At 52.1% G+C, this 16,225-nt stretch overlaps 1 protein-coding gene across 12 annotated transcripts in view; it reads right to left on the minus strand.

Annotated features, from left to right (window-relative positions):
* TCF3 (transcription factor 3) overlaps positions 1-16,225 on the minus strand; it is an 81,860-nt gene that overhangs the window by 48,396 nt on the left and 17,239 nt on the right. For 2 of the 12 annotated variants that reach the window (XM_074928184.1, XM_074928183.1), the window contains exon 1: positions 6,897-7,002. The exons of the other annotated variants lie outside the window; for them this stretch is intronic. In XM_074928184.1, coding sequence (XP_074784285.1) covers positions 6,897-6,930 — 34 coding nt within the window. In that variant the 5' untranslated portion in view covers positions 6,931-7,002. Of the gene's footprint in view, positions 1-6,896; positions 7,003-16,225 lie in introns of those variants that run through there. 12 annotated transcript variants of the gene reach the window in all.

Genomic DNA, 16,225 nt, shown 5'->3' on the forward strand with positions numbered 1-16,225 from the left:
GCCTTACAAAACAACTGCACACAGTGCCAGCAGCGGGACAACGCTGCACCACCACGGCCACCGCCGCCAGGGTCTGCAGCGTGGCCAAGGACCAGACCCCTCTGGGGGTTCACACCAGCGGCAAACTGCTGGGGCTACCCTCTTCCTGCAGGACAGGCCAAATGACAGGATTTATTAAGGTAACAAAAAGCCAGTGAGACCAAGCGAAGGCAGCGAGCCCATTGGGCATCCCGAACGCTCCCTCCAGCGGAAAGGCACGGCGAGCAGGGACGGTCCTACCTCCCAGCCCCTAAGAAAGCCAGCAAGATGCCATAGGGAGAAAGAAAACAAACCTGTGACGACAACCAGAGGGAAGAAAATAAACTTTAAAGCTCAAAACACTTCCCCCAGCTGTAAAAACAAAGGCACAGCAATGACCAAACAAGAGCACAAAGGAGCAGCATAAAAAGGGGACGGAGGATAACACAGGGCTTGACCAGTCGGTGCTTTCAAAAGGTCAGCAGCCTGCGGGACGAACCCACCGTGTCCCTTGTCCCCAGCCTCTCTGGGACTAACCTACTCATGTCCCTCGTCCCCAGCCTCCATCCAAGCCCAACAGCCCATCCACACTCTGCCAGAAGCAGGATGTCAAGGAGGGTCTAAGGGACAAAAGTGCAGGGAAACAAACCAAGAATAACATTGGTTTGAGTCAGAAGGATAACAGGTGTCACAATTTGCTTTTTTCTTTGCTAGCACCTCGAATCAACGCATGTTTTGGAGGAGCAGCTCCACTACCCTCCTTGTAGATGGAAACAGAGACCCAGCGTGAGGTGACAGCAGGAACCCCATGGCCACTGGCTGGGCAGCCCTGTGGTCCCATTGCACCATGACAGGGCAAAGCAGGGCTGCAGGGACCAGCGAGGATGGGACAAGCACGACAGGCTGCCCCAAACCCTGGGGACGAGCCCGTGCCTGGACATGAGCCATCCACAGCTGCCGGTAGCACCTATGCTAAAACCAACCCTGCAGAAGAGCAAGGAGGTGGCTCAGATCGGACCCTTCAGGACCCCGCTTTCCAGGAGGGTGCCATGAAGCACCTCAGCTCTCCCCAGACTTTTCAACAGGAGGCTGGGGAACACACCGAAACGGGCTCTAACTCAGGGCTACTAAATCCCAGTGCAGAGAAACACAGTGCTGGACACCAGCAGTGCTGCCCCATCACCTCTCCAGCAGCCCTTCAAGTCAATTTTCCTGGACACTGCCAACACACCGCTCCTCACAATGATTAATTCTATTAACTAAATAATAAAACCAGTGGAGCTATGGGGAGCTGGACTCATGGCACTCAAGAGCTCCCAGCTTGAAGCCATACGTGTGTCTATAAGAGCCCTCTGAGGGCTCCTGGGAACTGCAATCCTGCAAGCAAACTGAAACGCAAAGACTGCCCTGCAGAGAGCTTCTACTCATGTTCTGCATCCCATGCATTCAACAATATCAACACGTTTGCTACCGCAAAACAATTTAGACCCAGTAGATACAGGCTTACTCACAAAGCAAGGGGTTATATTCCATTAAACAGAAAGCTTTGGGGAGAAGAGCAAGAGTAAATCCACATCCTGTTTTTTCCAGCTCATTTATTTTACCACAAAGTTGCACACTCATGAAAGATGCAGACACTCGACACTAACGCACGTATTGTTGTCCAAAGAAAGAATTCATTTTGCTGAGCGCGCACAGCAGCCCGATGCCAGCGAGGAATGAAATACAGCGGCTGCAGGTCCCCTGAGACGCTACGTATTGACCTTTCGTATTTCGCAGGCAATTGTGTATTTTGCACATACACACAGATGCACGGAATAGGCACATACACCCCCACCACTATACTTAGAAGCATATACCTCTATTTCCGCTCTAATTTGCATCTTTCCAAGTATTGTTTAATTTGCAATGTAAAATAAAATTACAGTATTGGAGATGCAACCAGAATACTGTCCTTTTGCTGGGGAATAGAAATCTTTTCCCACTGGGTTTCCATTACTCACCAAGCAAAAAAATAGGGGACAAAAGCCTGTTTACTTATACCTGACCAAAAAAAAAACCCTCAAAAGTTTGCAGGAGAGACATTTCAGATCAAACAAAAAGGTTTTCCTTGGCGGCTTCCCCAGGCTGTGTCCAGCCCTGCGTACGTGAGCCCTCCCAGCCCACCACCGCTGCCACGCTCCGAAGGCAGCAGGTAGGGAGGCCAGAGGCAGTTAAAAATTAGACAAATTAAAGACCGTTTCCAAATAGTGTGGAAATTACGTGGGGAAATGGCCAACCACACACACACACAGAGTCACAGCGGCCTTGGCAGTTTATCTGTAAGTCTTCTCGTAGTGGGGAGAGGGATGGTGGTTAATGACTTGTATGCTCTATTGCTAACGAGCCAGCACTTTGCCTCAAAACTTCCTCGGAGCAAGAGGAAAAAACAAATCCCAAAGGGGAGAGGAAGACTGAAGCAAACACACATCCAGGAGTGTTTATTCCAACCCAAAATGCAGGGGCTGCAATCCTGCTGCGTCCTGGGCAGCCCAGAGCCCTCCGGGTCTACCAGCAGCGCAGGATGCCCTGGACCACACAGGATGCGGCCACGGGGCTGGCAAGGATAACTAACGTGTTCACCCAGACGATGATTCAGCTCACAGGAAGGATCATCTAAGAAGAATTGTTCGACACAATGAGAAAAACTTTCCCAAACAAAGTGTTCTCAACACCACCTGCCTGCCTGCCTCCCTCAGCGGGGCTGGGGCAAGCCCTCAGCTCCAGCTTTTGTTTGCAAATAACTTCAAGACTATGGTCACCACAACAAAGGTTCATCTTTTCTCCTTTCCTGAGACGATCACTAGTGGGCTGTCGCCTGCCATCCTGTGCTCCAGAGCAAGCCGGAGGGCAACACAGAAGCCACCACCAACCGCCTGAGGTTGAAACCCCCAGCCAGGCCCAGTCACAGGGCTGCAAACTTCAGTAGCTGAATACGGCCCAAATATACAAGCCAGGCTTACTAAGGCATCCCCAAAGCAAAAGCAAATGCCAGCAGTATACAAGGTGCAGAGTTCTGGTGATAACTGGGTACAGCCAAGTTTACCCTCCCAGGCACCAGTTCTTACAGAATTTGGTCAACATGACACAGCATGATGAGATATTTACCGTAAGAACAGTTTAAGGACAGATGTGACCTATTTAGAGCTCTGCCAAATATTTCTGTAATTGAATATACCATCGATTATTTAAATTGTATTAAAAAGGGCTGTATTCGATCTACTTGCTACTAAGCAGCACATTTCCATGAACCACAACTCTTTTTTTTTTCCTCCTTAAATATAAACACTTCAAGATGTTAACTTGTCCCTTCCCCAGCGAAGAATCCACATCTTTGCATAACCATACTCCATGCCCCAAATTCCCCTTGTACCCCTAAAACCAAAAGGCCAAGTCACAGAAAGACTGAAAAAAGATATAAAATCATCAGCTTTGTTTTAAGGACTACAAAGGCTTATAGCGTAGATGGCGTGGAGCCCATCAGGCAAGGTCTGAACCAGCCTCTTGACCTCAGCAGAAATCAATGATGCATTGCACCATCGGTTTAGGCTGTCAGTCAGCCTCTGAGACCCTGTTTGTATTCAGATGTTGGCCAGGGGACACCAAAAAGTTGCTCCAGCTCCTTGTTCCCTGGTTCCCTTTGTCCATAAAACCAGATCACAACACCCATCTCCAAGCGGCGCTTGGCAAACAGATTAAGGGACCAAGCTGGTTGGGGTGGGGTGGTTGTTTAAAAAACCTGCGTCTGTCACCTGGTCTGGTTCAGTACGTAGACAAGTATGTGGGGCCAGCTCAGGGGAGGGGATGGAAATGGAGGGGACAGGAACAGAAGGGACAGGAATGGCTTCTGCCAACAGCAGCGTGGATGCATCCCACATTAAATCAGTCGTATGAAGCATCCAGCTCAGGCTGGGAAGTGTCACCCTCAGCAGACACCAACTTCTAATCTCCTCGTGCACTGGGTGGGACTACAACTTGCTTGGACAATGAGGACGTTGCTGAACAAGCAGAGGGAAAGCCCATCTTCACCATCCCTTTGCCAACAGGCTGGGCACACCGAGCACAGCTGGGCACTCCCTCCGTAAGCCCTGCGGCGGGTCCTGTGCTGACCTTCACAACAGCTTTCCCTCTCCCCAGGCAAACATGTCAATACCATGGATGAGGTGCCAGTAGATGGCACTCAACGTGTAGCACCACTCCTCTGTTTTCTAGGACTAACCAACGCTTTTTTCCTGTGTTCACATTTCAAACCATTTCCTGGGTGCAACTTTAGCATCACTGAACAACAGCCAGCAGAAGTTGGTGCTCCCTGGTCTGGTCTCATGCTGAACAACAAAAAAAGCTCTGAGAAAAGCCACCGTGCAGTTCCTAGGAAGCCCCACAAAGATCTCAGGCAAGCATTCTTCTGACTATTACAACACTAAGGAGCAACACTTTGGCTAATTTACATCTTTCACATTACCCTGGGCACGCATGGACCCATCATTCAGGTTGTGGACGGGTGATGTAGTGCTGCCAGGAAGGGGAGGAAAGAGTTTTCTCCCCCTGCTCTGCAGCCAGGGTGGCAAACCCATGGAAGCATCCAGCCTGGCTTCATGCACCATGTCCAAGCCCTTTAAATGCTCTTCACATCAGTGCTGTGTGCTATTCAGAGGAACAAGTTGGAGACAAAAAGAGACCTATTAGATTATCTTGTCTGTCTCCTCTACATGATGTTTCCTTTTCTAGTGCTTTTGTCTAGACAAGCAGTAACACTTCTTATCAAGAATACCAATATAGCTGTCTAGTAAAATTGACCATTAAGAAGTTTCTCTGATATTTTTCTTAAAGCTTGCTTTCTCTTAACTACAAGAAACTCAAAAGGATTTTTTTCCTCCACGAACAAAACCAGCTGCACCAGTGCCCAACCCGCAAGCGCAGACACTCCGGTTGTCTGAAGGGGGTTAAAAACCCGGAGCTCCACAGTTTGTTGTGATGGTGAGAGTGGAGCCATGTGGCTCCCGGTGGCCCGGGTGAAACACTGTGTGTGCTCAGGATGAGAAGCTGCTGCCCCCCAGAAAAACGGCTGCATTTTCAAATTCAATTTTGGAAACAATATATATATGTATAAAAATGAGGAGGGGGAAAAAAAACCACCCAAACAACAAAACAAGCCACGTCTAGCCCCAGTGCTACAAGGAGCATGTGAAGGACCAAAGTCATCCCTGAATGACCAGAGCATCTCCAGCACGTGAGCTCTGCTGGCAGCTCCCACCTCTGCCCTGGGCAGACCCTGGGCCACCCCGGCCGCAGCCCAAGCTCCCCCCCCAGCTCCTCACGGCGCCAGGTTCATGAGGTGCTGCTCTGGAAGGAAAGGGCCCTTCTCACCCCATATTTATCTTGAGCAAGTTCTGGGACTCACTGAACTTTCCAGGGGCTGCTGAATGTGTAAGACAGCAGGAAACCCAACGAAAATCAGTTCCCCATTTGGAGCACAACGTGGCCCAGAAGCCCCCAAAATGGGGCAGGCCAGGCCGGATGGGAAGAGGAAGACCTCAGCCGGCAGCAAGCGACTGTCAGTTCAGCTGTTTGCAAAACCACAGCTCCGCACCTCTCGCCTTTCAGGCGATGCAAGAGCCCCGTTTGCTTCTGCCACCGTGGCAGAGGGAACCGGCCAGAGGCTGGAGGGGACAACCACCTCGTGCAAACTGCCTCAGCTGCGTCGCTGCACCCCCTCAGCCCCAGACAGAATTGAGGGGAAAACAAGCCAGTTCTAAACCTCTCTGGTGCCCAGGATCCACCACACTCAAGGGTTTGGCTGTCCAGCTCCTGCCCACGCTGATCTGATCAGGACAAGGAGCACACATCTACCTCTGGTGACCTCGGGCATGGAAGTTTAACTCTTTCATGGGAAGCTAATTCTGGGCTTGAATGTTTTTTTCCATCCTGCACATTCCTCCTTATCTTAGCAGCATCCCAATGCCTCAGTTTATCCCTGGCATCCCAGGTGGAGCCCTGCCCAGTACAAAGCACACAGCATACTACCTCACTTAAACACAAGCCCACATTTATTTAAAACTAAGGGGTGCAGGTTTTCCAACCAGAGGAGAGCCCCTGCAGCCCACCTCATTTCAGAGCAGACACCATTTGTAGTGATTCAGACAAACCAGTTTTTCTCAAGTTAAATACACACGAGCCACTCAAATTCAAGCAAGACCATCCGCAGTGAGCTGGGCATCGGTTTGATTCATTTCTAAAACCAGTTGGAATGAAAACCATCCCACAAGCCCCTTGTAGGGCAAGGAAACCCCGCATCCAAGTCATGCTATCCCACCTGGCTACAGCAGTTAACCGTGCCAGCCACCGGCTCGTAGCACAGGGACCACGAGTCACCATCTCACTCAAGAAACCATCAGCTAGCAGTGAACTTCAGGCTGGAGCCAGCCTCTGGCTATGCACCCTTCTCCTCTTCTTGCCACGCCACTTGCCGCAGCTTCCTTTCATAGGTTTTAAGGGACTTACATATATGTTATGGGGGAAGCAGCAGAAAAAGATGAGCTATTCTTGCAGAGCCACCCATCTTGCTCCCAAAACAGGATCATGTGTCCTCAAGCAGCATTAACGCTCTCTGCTCCTGCCCAGAAGCAGAACGGTACCAAAAGGCAGGTACTCAGAGCAAAGGGGAGGAGGAAAGACGGATCCTTGAAGGCCTCCAGCCTGACACTCCAGCCCACCTGCCTGCAAATCGCTCGAGAGCAGAATTCCCAACTGATCTGCTAAAAATCATTCCTTCGCACTCCATCCTCCCACCCTCTGCCAAAGAATCCCAGCACCGCCAGATGTCTGGCAGGAGGACCTACCCCAAAACGGCTTCTTCTGGGATGCCATGTCCATGGAGTAGCCGGCAGGCGAGGAGCCCAGCGCCCCTGTGCCGAGCGATCCCAGCCCCAGCACACTCCTCCCACCCGGCCGGCAGCACCGGGGAGGAGCGCAGCGCCCGGTTCCTCCGTCCCTGCCCACTCCGGCCTGCCTTTGTCTGGGGCATTATAAAGGAGTTCACTCGAAGGACAGGCAAAGGCAGTTAAAAGAAAGTTAACGAGGTTTATGGAGTGGATTAAGTTTACCAGAGGATTTTATGATGCACTGCCTGGAAAGCAGAGAGCACCTCAGCAACATCTCTTCCACACCAGAGCCCTGGGACAGCCTGAGAGAACCCAGGGCAATGCGAAGTGCAGGGAAAAAGTCACCTAAGTGCCTTAGTCATGCTCTTATCCACAGATGTTATCTCCTTAACACAAGCCCTTTTAAAGACCAGGGTCGGGACTTAGCACCCTCCTGCTAGCAGGGCTCCCAACTGAGTCTGCAGCAGCAGCTTCTGGAGCAGTTGCTTGCCCTCTAACAAAAGCCATCTCCACCCAATCCTGCGTGGCTCTGTTGTGGTGATACAGGGTATTTCTTTGGCACAGCCCTGGTCGCTGTTTATTGTCTTGCTTTCCTTTATCTGCACATCTCAAAGCATTTTATAAATGTTAAACCTCAAAGCCTCTCCAGGGAACAAAACTGTTTCTAGCTATTGTACATATGGAGAGACTTGCCCCAGAAATTAGGGCAGAGCTGGAAATGTAACAGCAGAGGCCAGAGCTGAAACAGCCTCTCTTGGCACGATATAAAGCAACACAGATTATCCCTTAAATACCTGCGTGGACAGACACATCTCCAGCTATTAACCCACGTGTTGTCGAGCCACCTCTTGAACGAGCCCTCGCGCTCTCCAGGTCTGAAAGCCTTGCACACTGGAGCGCACAACAATCTCTACAACGGGCAAATCCAAACCACAACGTCTCACTAATCTTTCAGTTTTCTTCTTTGGGTAAAAAAGCACCAGTCCTACAGTTTCAGCTTTTTAGAAAATTATTTAAAGAAAACAGAACAAAAAACCACAATGCTTTTAAAAATACAAAGCAGGCTGGGGGAGAAGTGCTGTTCTCTATTTTTGAGCTGACCCAGAAGGGCTGGAAGAGGCAGCGTGCTGTAGGAGATGCTCATGCCTGGCTCTCCTTGCCATGTGGCACATGTCCTGCTGCCAGAAGTCCTAAGCTGCAGTGGTTTCACAGTGGGGAGCGTAAGTCACAGCTCCCCATCTTTTCACTCAGCTTTATTCTCCAACCTGAGTTGAGAGGAACCCGAGGAGCAGCAGGAAGCGGCAATTTGGTGCCACCCAGGCTTGGCTTTACACACTGCTCCAGTGGTGAGCTGGATGGTACGCGAATCCTACCAGATCACCGCCTGTAGACTCCAGCTAGGGGAGAAAATCAAAATAATCCCCCATCTGAGATGGGGAGGAGCCAACACAAGGGAAACAGCCTCTTGAAAACCTTGTAGGAATGAGAGCAAGCAGCAGTGGGAGGCAGCCCAGCAGCCGGCACAAGCATCCGCTTGGATGCACAAGCTCCTGTGTGACCTGAAATCGCTCTACTTGGGCTGTAAAAGTTTTGAGACCAGCTCTTACACGAAGTGAGTTAAACACCTGGCCCAAAGGACCTCCGATTTTGACTGCAACAAGCAATATAGAGAGGACTGCAGAAGTTTGCTGTGAGCCCATGGCTCCAGGCCTCAGTTCCCTGAGATGCCTCAATTCCCAGGCTCTTCTTGGAGCATCACCTCTCCCCCGAGCCCAGGATCTCACATGACATTGCTCCTATTTCTGACCCATACCTAGTGCTCTAACACCACAAGAAACCTAGAAAAGCAAAACTGGCTACAAGAAATATGTAAAAACCCCACAGGACAGAATTAATGACTCGTTTTCCATTCCGAACTGCTCACATCCAAGTGGCATTTCCAGCACGGCAGAGCTCCATTTGGATCAGCTTCATGCTCCCCTGTGGAGCTGGGCAATTCCTGGAAAGTTAGCGCAGGGGGAGCAACACCTCTGTGCCACTAGACCTGAAAAGGGAGAGGACTGGAGACAGGCCGGGCAATCACCAGCCCCTTCCACTGCTTCCCTGCAGCCCCTCTCAGGGAGGGTCTGGAGCCAGAGGGGATACGGGGCAGTTTTTACCAATGGGGAGAGGATAAGCAAGGGCGTGCAGGCACCTCGGCTAGAAACAGCAGCTTAAAAATAAACAAGCACCAAGTTTTGACTTCTGAACTAATAGAAACCGAGAGGACTTCTGCAGGATCTCTGCTGACCACAAGGCAGCAAAGACTTCTTCCTCTTCAGCTGTTTTGCCCCTGGGTCGCTTTTGCAGGTCGTGGCTGCAGTGGCTCTAACCTCAGAGGCTGCTCGTTACATCACAGCCGAGAAGCAGCTAACGAAGGAAACGCAGCTGGGATGGGCACCACCAGCGCTCCAGAGCATCCCAATTGGCCACAAGGAGAATTCCACTAAACCAAACCCAAAGTGGAAGTCTTATGCCCCAATTTCAAGCAAGAAGATCCAAAGCAGACCTGGGCTGTTGGGGCATGGAGGAGCTGCGGACAGCAGCCCTCAGGGTTCCCTAAGGAAGCTCAACCTGCAGGTCCCTCCCAAAGGTTCAGCTCAGCTGAGTTCACCAAACCACCCACCCTGCCCCTTCTCTCCATTTTGCACACCTCTACTACCCACTGATGGGCTTAATTAAAACCGTGGTGACTGCTGGGTCTTGCAATATCAACAGTGAATTAACTGCAGGCAGATGGAAAAGAGGAGGAGGACAAGAACCAGGAGAGCTCCAGGATTTATGGCAAACATTGTCCCAATGGGACCACAGCCACCGGGACACGGGGCCACATGCACAAGGACAGGAGCTCAGCACCCACTTCTTCCGTGCCCACCACTGCCACATCCCCGGGGCTGGACGCGCCGCTTCTGTCAGCAGGGAAACAGCTTTCGCCCCGCGCAGCCCTGGGCTCTGGTGAGACTTTTGCACTGCCCCAGTTAACACCTTCAGAGGGGCAGCAACAAAAAGGCTGAAGCGGAGCTCAAAGCTGCAGGTCTGTGCTGTGGCCTGGACCACACCAAGCTTGCACCCAGGTTTCACAGCACCCCGAGGCGCCCAAGGTAAATCCTGCAAGTGCAGAGGCGCTCGCCGCCCGCCCCCGTTATCGGCGCTGCCAGAGCCTCCTGCCTTGGTCCTCAGCACCTGCAGGGCGACTCCAGGCCCGGGGAGGGCTGCTCGTGCCATTCGAAGGTGGCCCAGCCCTCCCGGGGCACAGACTCCAGCTTTTCCTGGGAGAGTTTTTAGAGTTAAAGCAACACCGGTAGTGGGATTGTCAGCAGCACAAACGCACAATCAGGAGGGGAAGATGTGGGGGGAAAGCATCCAACTGGTGAATATAATACTTGGAAGGAAAAGCAGATTTTAAAAAAAATAAAAAATGAGGGGGTGGTAAAAAAAAAAATCTCAGGAAGTCATCTAGTCATTCCTGCTCTTTGCTCAAACAATAGACTCGGGATGCTGGCTAAGTTATAAATAATCCTGCTGGCTACACAACACAAATACAAGACAGGAGCAGGGTAACTATCGGCTCGATGGAAAGTGAGTCACTACCTTCTTACAGCATGCCCAAAAAGGGCAAACGCCGCGGCCCCGCTCCCGCTCGGCGGGGCTGGGCCGGTGCAGGGGCTCCGCCGGCCGGTACCTCTGTCCCGGGAGGGGAGGAGCAGCTCGGGGCTCCAGGAAGCCACAGCCTGTGCGGCTGCGAGACGCAGACTCCCCGCGCCACGGTGTGCTGCTGCAGCAGCGAGGCTGCCTCCAAACCAGAGCCAACTGCACAGCCTGACACGGGGGGACCGATGGCAAGAGAGCGCTCAAATTGGGGAAAATAATGGGAAGCCACTAACTCCGCAACATCCTTCTCCTTTTAGAAGGGAAGCTGCCATCGCAAGACGATTTGGCTGAGCTGTTTTCCAGATTGCTCCTCCGAAATCTGAGAGTGAGCAGAGAGATGAGCAAAGCCAACACACCTGGAGATGCTGGTGAAACTGCCCCAGGGAAGGGCATGCCTGCGAGGGTCTCTGCCCTGAACGCGGCACCGGGTCACATACACAGTCCCTGTGGCCTGGCAGCTCTCGTGGGGAAGAGAAGACCCATCTTTTTGGCCCCCAGGACAACCTCGTGGCTGCTCCGGGTCCGTGGCTGACCACTGCACGGAGCACGATGTGCAGCAGCCCTTACACCAGGAGCAGGATGCCGCACACATGGCCACAGTAGCGAGGAGCCCTTGTGCCAAGAGTAACTGAGAAAGGGAAAGATCTTCCCAACTGGACACTTGGATAATTTGGAAGTGACATAAATTCTGCTTTTCTTAAAAAAAAAAAAAAAAAAAAGAGCTTCCTGACTTGTTATTCCATTACCCAGATCTGGAAATGTAATCATATTAGTTCAGCTGCATTAACACAACAAAAAACCCCAACAAAAACTGTCTTAAAGATTGAACTGATCTCCAAGGGGCCAAGAGAAAGGAGAACAAAAGTCAGAAGCCTGTGGCAACCAGCTCCCCCTGCAAGCACCATGGCCAGCCAGCACCCAAGTGATCCTCCAAAGACAGGCTCACAGAGGCAGAGGATGTGAAATAATCAGGATATGAAGTGATTTTTAAGGGGTTTTTTTGCCAGGTAGGTGAGGTAAAAGGTCACTAAGAGCTGTGCGAGCATACCCAGCTCAGCAACATAATGCTGAGCTCGTTACAGAGCTTAACTCAGTTTAAACGTACCCAGACGAGGAGAAAAATCCAGCCTCCAGCCAAGTGGAAAGTTCAGGCAGCTCTAAGAGACCGTGAGGATGCGCTGCCACAGACCTAGCCACCGTACGGCTCCTAAAACAGCTCCTCTTCCAGCAGCCCAAGCAGCAGCGAGATGCCACCACAGTGGCTGGGGAGCACTGCCCCACGCTGCTAGAGAAAGCGACGGCCACAGGAGACCCATGGCCCCGTCTGGGAAGGGGCTTGGAGCTGCCACCATTCCAACAAACTAAAAATAAAAAACCCAAAAGCTTCAGCCCCCAGCTAGGAAGCAAAGCCCTGCATGCCAGTGGACAAGCCGAGGCACAAGTGCCCCAGCCCCATCCACGGCAGGCTGAGAAAATCATCCTCACCACGCTCCGGCCACGCAGGCAAAGGTGACTCGGAGCCTGCACGGCCAAGGCGCTGACTCGTCTTTTGAAAGAAAAGGCGCCGGTCGATACCAAAGTGCTTTTTAAGTCAGCGAAGGAGATTACAAACCTACAAGGACGAAGCAGCCATGGCTGGAATCCAAACGCAGGGAGGCTCAGCAGCAGGCTCACCTCCTCGGCCACAAGTGGAGCTGCCACTGAAAACATGTTGCTCAAGAGTAAATATAACCCACAGAATCATCTAGGTTGGAAAGAACCTAGAAGATCATCCAGTCCAACCACTGACCTAACACTGACCGTTCCCAACTCCCCCAGATCCCTCAGCGCTGGCTCAGCCCGACTCTTCAACCCCTCCAGGAATCCTGGGGACTCCCCCCTGCCCTGGGCAGCCCATTCCAACGCCCAACAGCCCCTTCTGCACAGAAATCCTTCCAGACATCTAGTCTAACCCCTCTCCCTCGAGGGGGCTGAAGCCTCTGTGCTTCAGAGGACACAGGAATGACCACCCAGCCAGACAAGTTCACTTCAGGTTTTAGAGGAAAGGTGCAAACAGTTTGAACCACGGTACAAGAAATAGAGGAACCTTGCTTTAAATTTTTTTCTTTAAATAGAAAAAAAAACCAAACTAAAACCAAACCAACCACATGCAATAGGGAGGCACATCCACCTTCCCACAGCCTCTCGGGCCATTCATCATTTGGATAAAATCCAGTTTCACATTGAAATTCAGCTGGACTTTCAAATGCAAATACGAGGAGAAGAGCAACATATGGTAGAGGTTAGTACGTATTTTTCCTAATTAAATGGCATACTGCTGTTTTGTATAACAATGTTAACGGGGCATTAAGAAGCCTTTGGAAGAGAGACCACCTCACTTTAAAAAAGAAAAAAAAAACCGTCCCAGAAAGCAGAAGGGGCCCAGGACCTCCCCACTCTCCAAGGAGTGGTCACACACTCGCCAACCACAAGGATGGGTTTTGTCCCTTGTCACAGCTAAGCCACCCATCCCCCCGGGGTTGCACAGGACGAGGCAGAAAGGTGGGAGAGGTGACGGGCAACACCAGTGTCCTCCAAGACTTGTCCTGAGGGAGTCTGGCTGGGTCTTCTCCCGGGCCAGGGTCACCATGGGTTGTCCCCAGGGTCACCCCCGGATGCCACCATGTCTGTGATCAAACTGCACGGCGACAGAGACCTGGGAGGGCTTTTGGAGGGGGAAAAACCTCGCTGATTCCTCATCCCCAGGGATGAAGGATGGGCAGAAGATGCTTCAAAACTCTTTTGAGAAGGAGAAGAACAGCTCTGCCTTGCATGGTGGCCAGTGTGCTCCTGGCAGCTGCCACCAAAGCTGCTGCCCGCCAGTTCCTACGAGAGGCAAGTGCTGCTGCCGAAGGAGACCCCACGGCTCGCAGCACCCTGCAGACAGGTGACCAGCACCCACTTTCCTGGAAGGATCTTTCTGTTTAGGACAGGCCAAGGTTTTGTAGCTGACTGTCCTTTATCCCGCTTGGTATGAAAAAAGCCACCTCCACATGCATGCTGGGGTGTTGGAGGCTGCCCTTCCTACCAGCCTCATCCCCACATGCTCTGAAATGAGGCCTGTTTATTTATTTTCAGTCCCTGTCTAACCATGAAGACTCCCCTGCTAGAAAAAGCTTATGCCACATTAACTTCACCTCCCTCTTGCTCCTGACGCAATCTCCAGCTAAATTTAGATGAAGACATTGCCTTAGGTCACTTTGGAGGTGGGGATGTGCTTCTCAGGGTTAACAGGCAGATGGACAGTATTTTTTTTTATTTTTCTCCCTGCTGGCTTTGGAGCTGGGCTACTTGGAGAGTTAATTGAAAAATTCAAGATTTAAAAAGAGGGGGCAGATGTCCTGGACTGCCTCTTTCCCTCCTTTATGGGGGAGCAAGATGCTGTGAAAACATCCTCCCTCTAGAAACATTAATCACGGCAGCGAGAAGAGCATCAAAACAGCAGCTACAAAAAAATTCTCAAAAGCTGAATCAAGAAATCTTCACTCACAGTCCAGCTTTTTCCTCTTTTGGTGTTTCTTCGTATGTTCGTTCACCCTGTGAGGCCACTCGGGACAGATAAACCCAGAGTCTCTATGGCAGATGGCAAAGCTCCCATCCTACATCCTACCCCAAAGCCAGGTCGAATCGGTTTTAAGATGACAAAGACTCAAAGGCCACCGTGGCTGCTCCTGCCGTGTCCTGGGGAGGACAGACCCCGGGGAGCCACAGGCTCGAGCCTTGTCCAGCTGCCTGAACCCTGCCCAGGGGTTGGATCCTCTGGCAAAAAAACCCAACAGTGATAACCCCCTGGGCATGACAGTGCCTTCAGACGCCGCTTCCACTCTGGGTGGGGAGGCTGGCCTGGTCCTAACTCCCCCGGGGAGCGCTGCTGGGGTACGTGTCCCCCCATGTCAGCTCGCTGCCGCTGCCACCAGATACACACGTTTCGGTGCCACAAGAGCCCTGTGCCCCAGCTTGCCTCAGGTGATCTCCTACCCTCAGCACTCGCTGTGCTCCCAGTCCCCCGTATAATTACGCATTCGGCACCACAATATATTTCACACTGTATTTCATGCCTCATTTGGCAACAAAATTAATTAAACTTTAAGTCAACACTGAAGGAGTGCTGTACCTTTCTTCCCTCCGTGGCATATATAACTCAATTTGTTTAAGCTAATGTGCTAATCAAGACTTGCAAAGTATTTGGGAACCTTTTGGCAGAAGGGCCTCCGAAGTGTGCACCGAGATGCTCTCCGTGCCGGCTGGTCTCTGCTCGGAAGTCTGGCAGGGGCACAGCAATCAAGTGACTGACGACAGGCTGTCTGCAACCACCCTCTGGAAAAACCCCGCTTTCTGAAAATGCAATCCCTCCCCCAACAGCGCCGCGGACCAACAGGTGCCTGCATTCAGGCCAGCACATCATCAGAGGGGTTTTTGCAGCCCCCGAGCTGCCCAGCACAACGCCAGGCAGGTCACTGCCCATCCTCGCCTGCCAAGTTCATCAGGTTCAGGCAATTGCAGGGACTCAGCCGGGCTGGTGGTCTGGGAATGTGCCAGGGAAACCCCAGCACCCTGTCCCGATGCTGCCCAGGTCCCTCGTCCTTGCTACACTGGGAGAGGCAGGCGGGCCAGTGCTCCTCCTGGAGCCTGTGTGCTGCCACCCCCTTGCCATGCTCCTGGGATTTCTCAGCTATTTGGAGGCGCTGAGAGAGAGGGCAGGATAATCCCAACCCACGCGGCTGGGAATCCAAGAGGCAGATGTGGGCAAACTTTTTGGCATAACTGAGACAGCTGCACCGGCCGCACGTCCACCCCTGGCCCAGCACTCGGCAGCCCTCCACGCGATGGAGAGGGCGTGGGGCAGCCACCAGCACGTGGGTGGGCAAACCACGAACCCCTCTGCTCCTGCGCCCAGAGCAGGTAAAACAGGCTGAGCAGAAGCAGCAAGGAGCCTCGCTGGGGAGCGAGTGCCAAGAACCAAAAAAAAAAAAAAAAAGAAACAACAGCCAGCAATCAGCGACCTGGCATTTACCTGCACCACGACCCCTGCGCCACGGGGGAGAGGCACCAAACCCGCTCCCAGGAGCACGGTGTGTTTTTCAGGCACTGTCTCGCTCCTACTGCTGCCGGGGCAGGTTTCCAGCTGATGCAGCCGGATCACCTCCGCTCCCGCAGCTGGTTTACAGTGCCACGCTGCTGCCAACGGGCAGATCAGCCCGGCTCAGATGATCACCTCGCAGCAGCCTCAGCTATGAGGGGATGCGGCATTTCCCCAAGAGGGCTTCACCTGCCTGTCGAGTTTAGTCCGTGGTGTATTCTTGTGCTCCCAGGTCTGTGGCTCAAAGCGCTCAGGACCCTGAGACGCTCATGACTTCACTGCGATGACCACGGGGAGGCTTGTGTCAGCATTTCCTTCTTCCAGCTAGATTGGTAGATTACCATCACCTTCCTACTTGTGAAAATGTCACTTGTGAATAATATCATGATTCAGTTGGTTTCAGAGTCTGCTCTTCTGTTAGAAGAGCATTGAAAATATCACCTTTAGCAGTGATTTTGGGTGCTACTGAGCAGAGAAG

This window comes from Athene noctua, chromosome 27 (assembly GCF_965140245.1).
Source record: "Athene noctua chromosome 27, bAthNoc1.hap1.1, whole genome shotgun sequence".
NCBI lineage: Eukaryota > Metazoa > Chordata > Aves > Strigiformes > Strigidae > Athene > Athene noctua.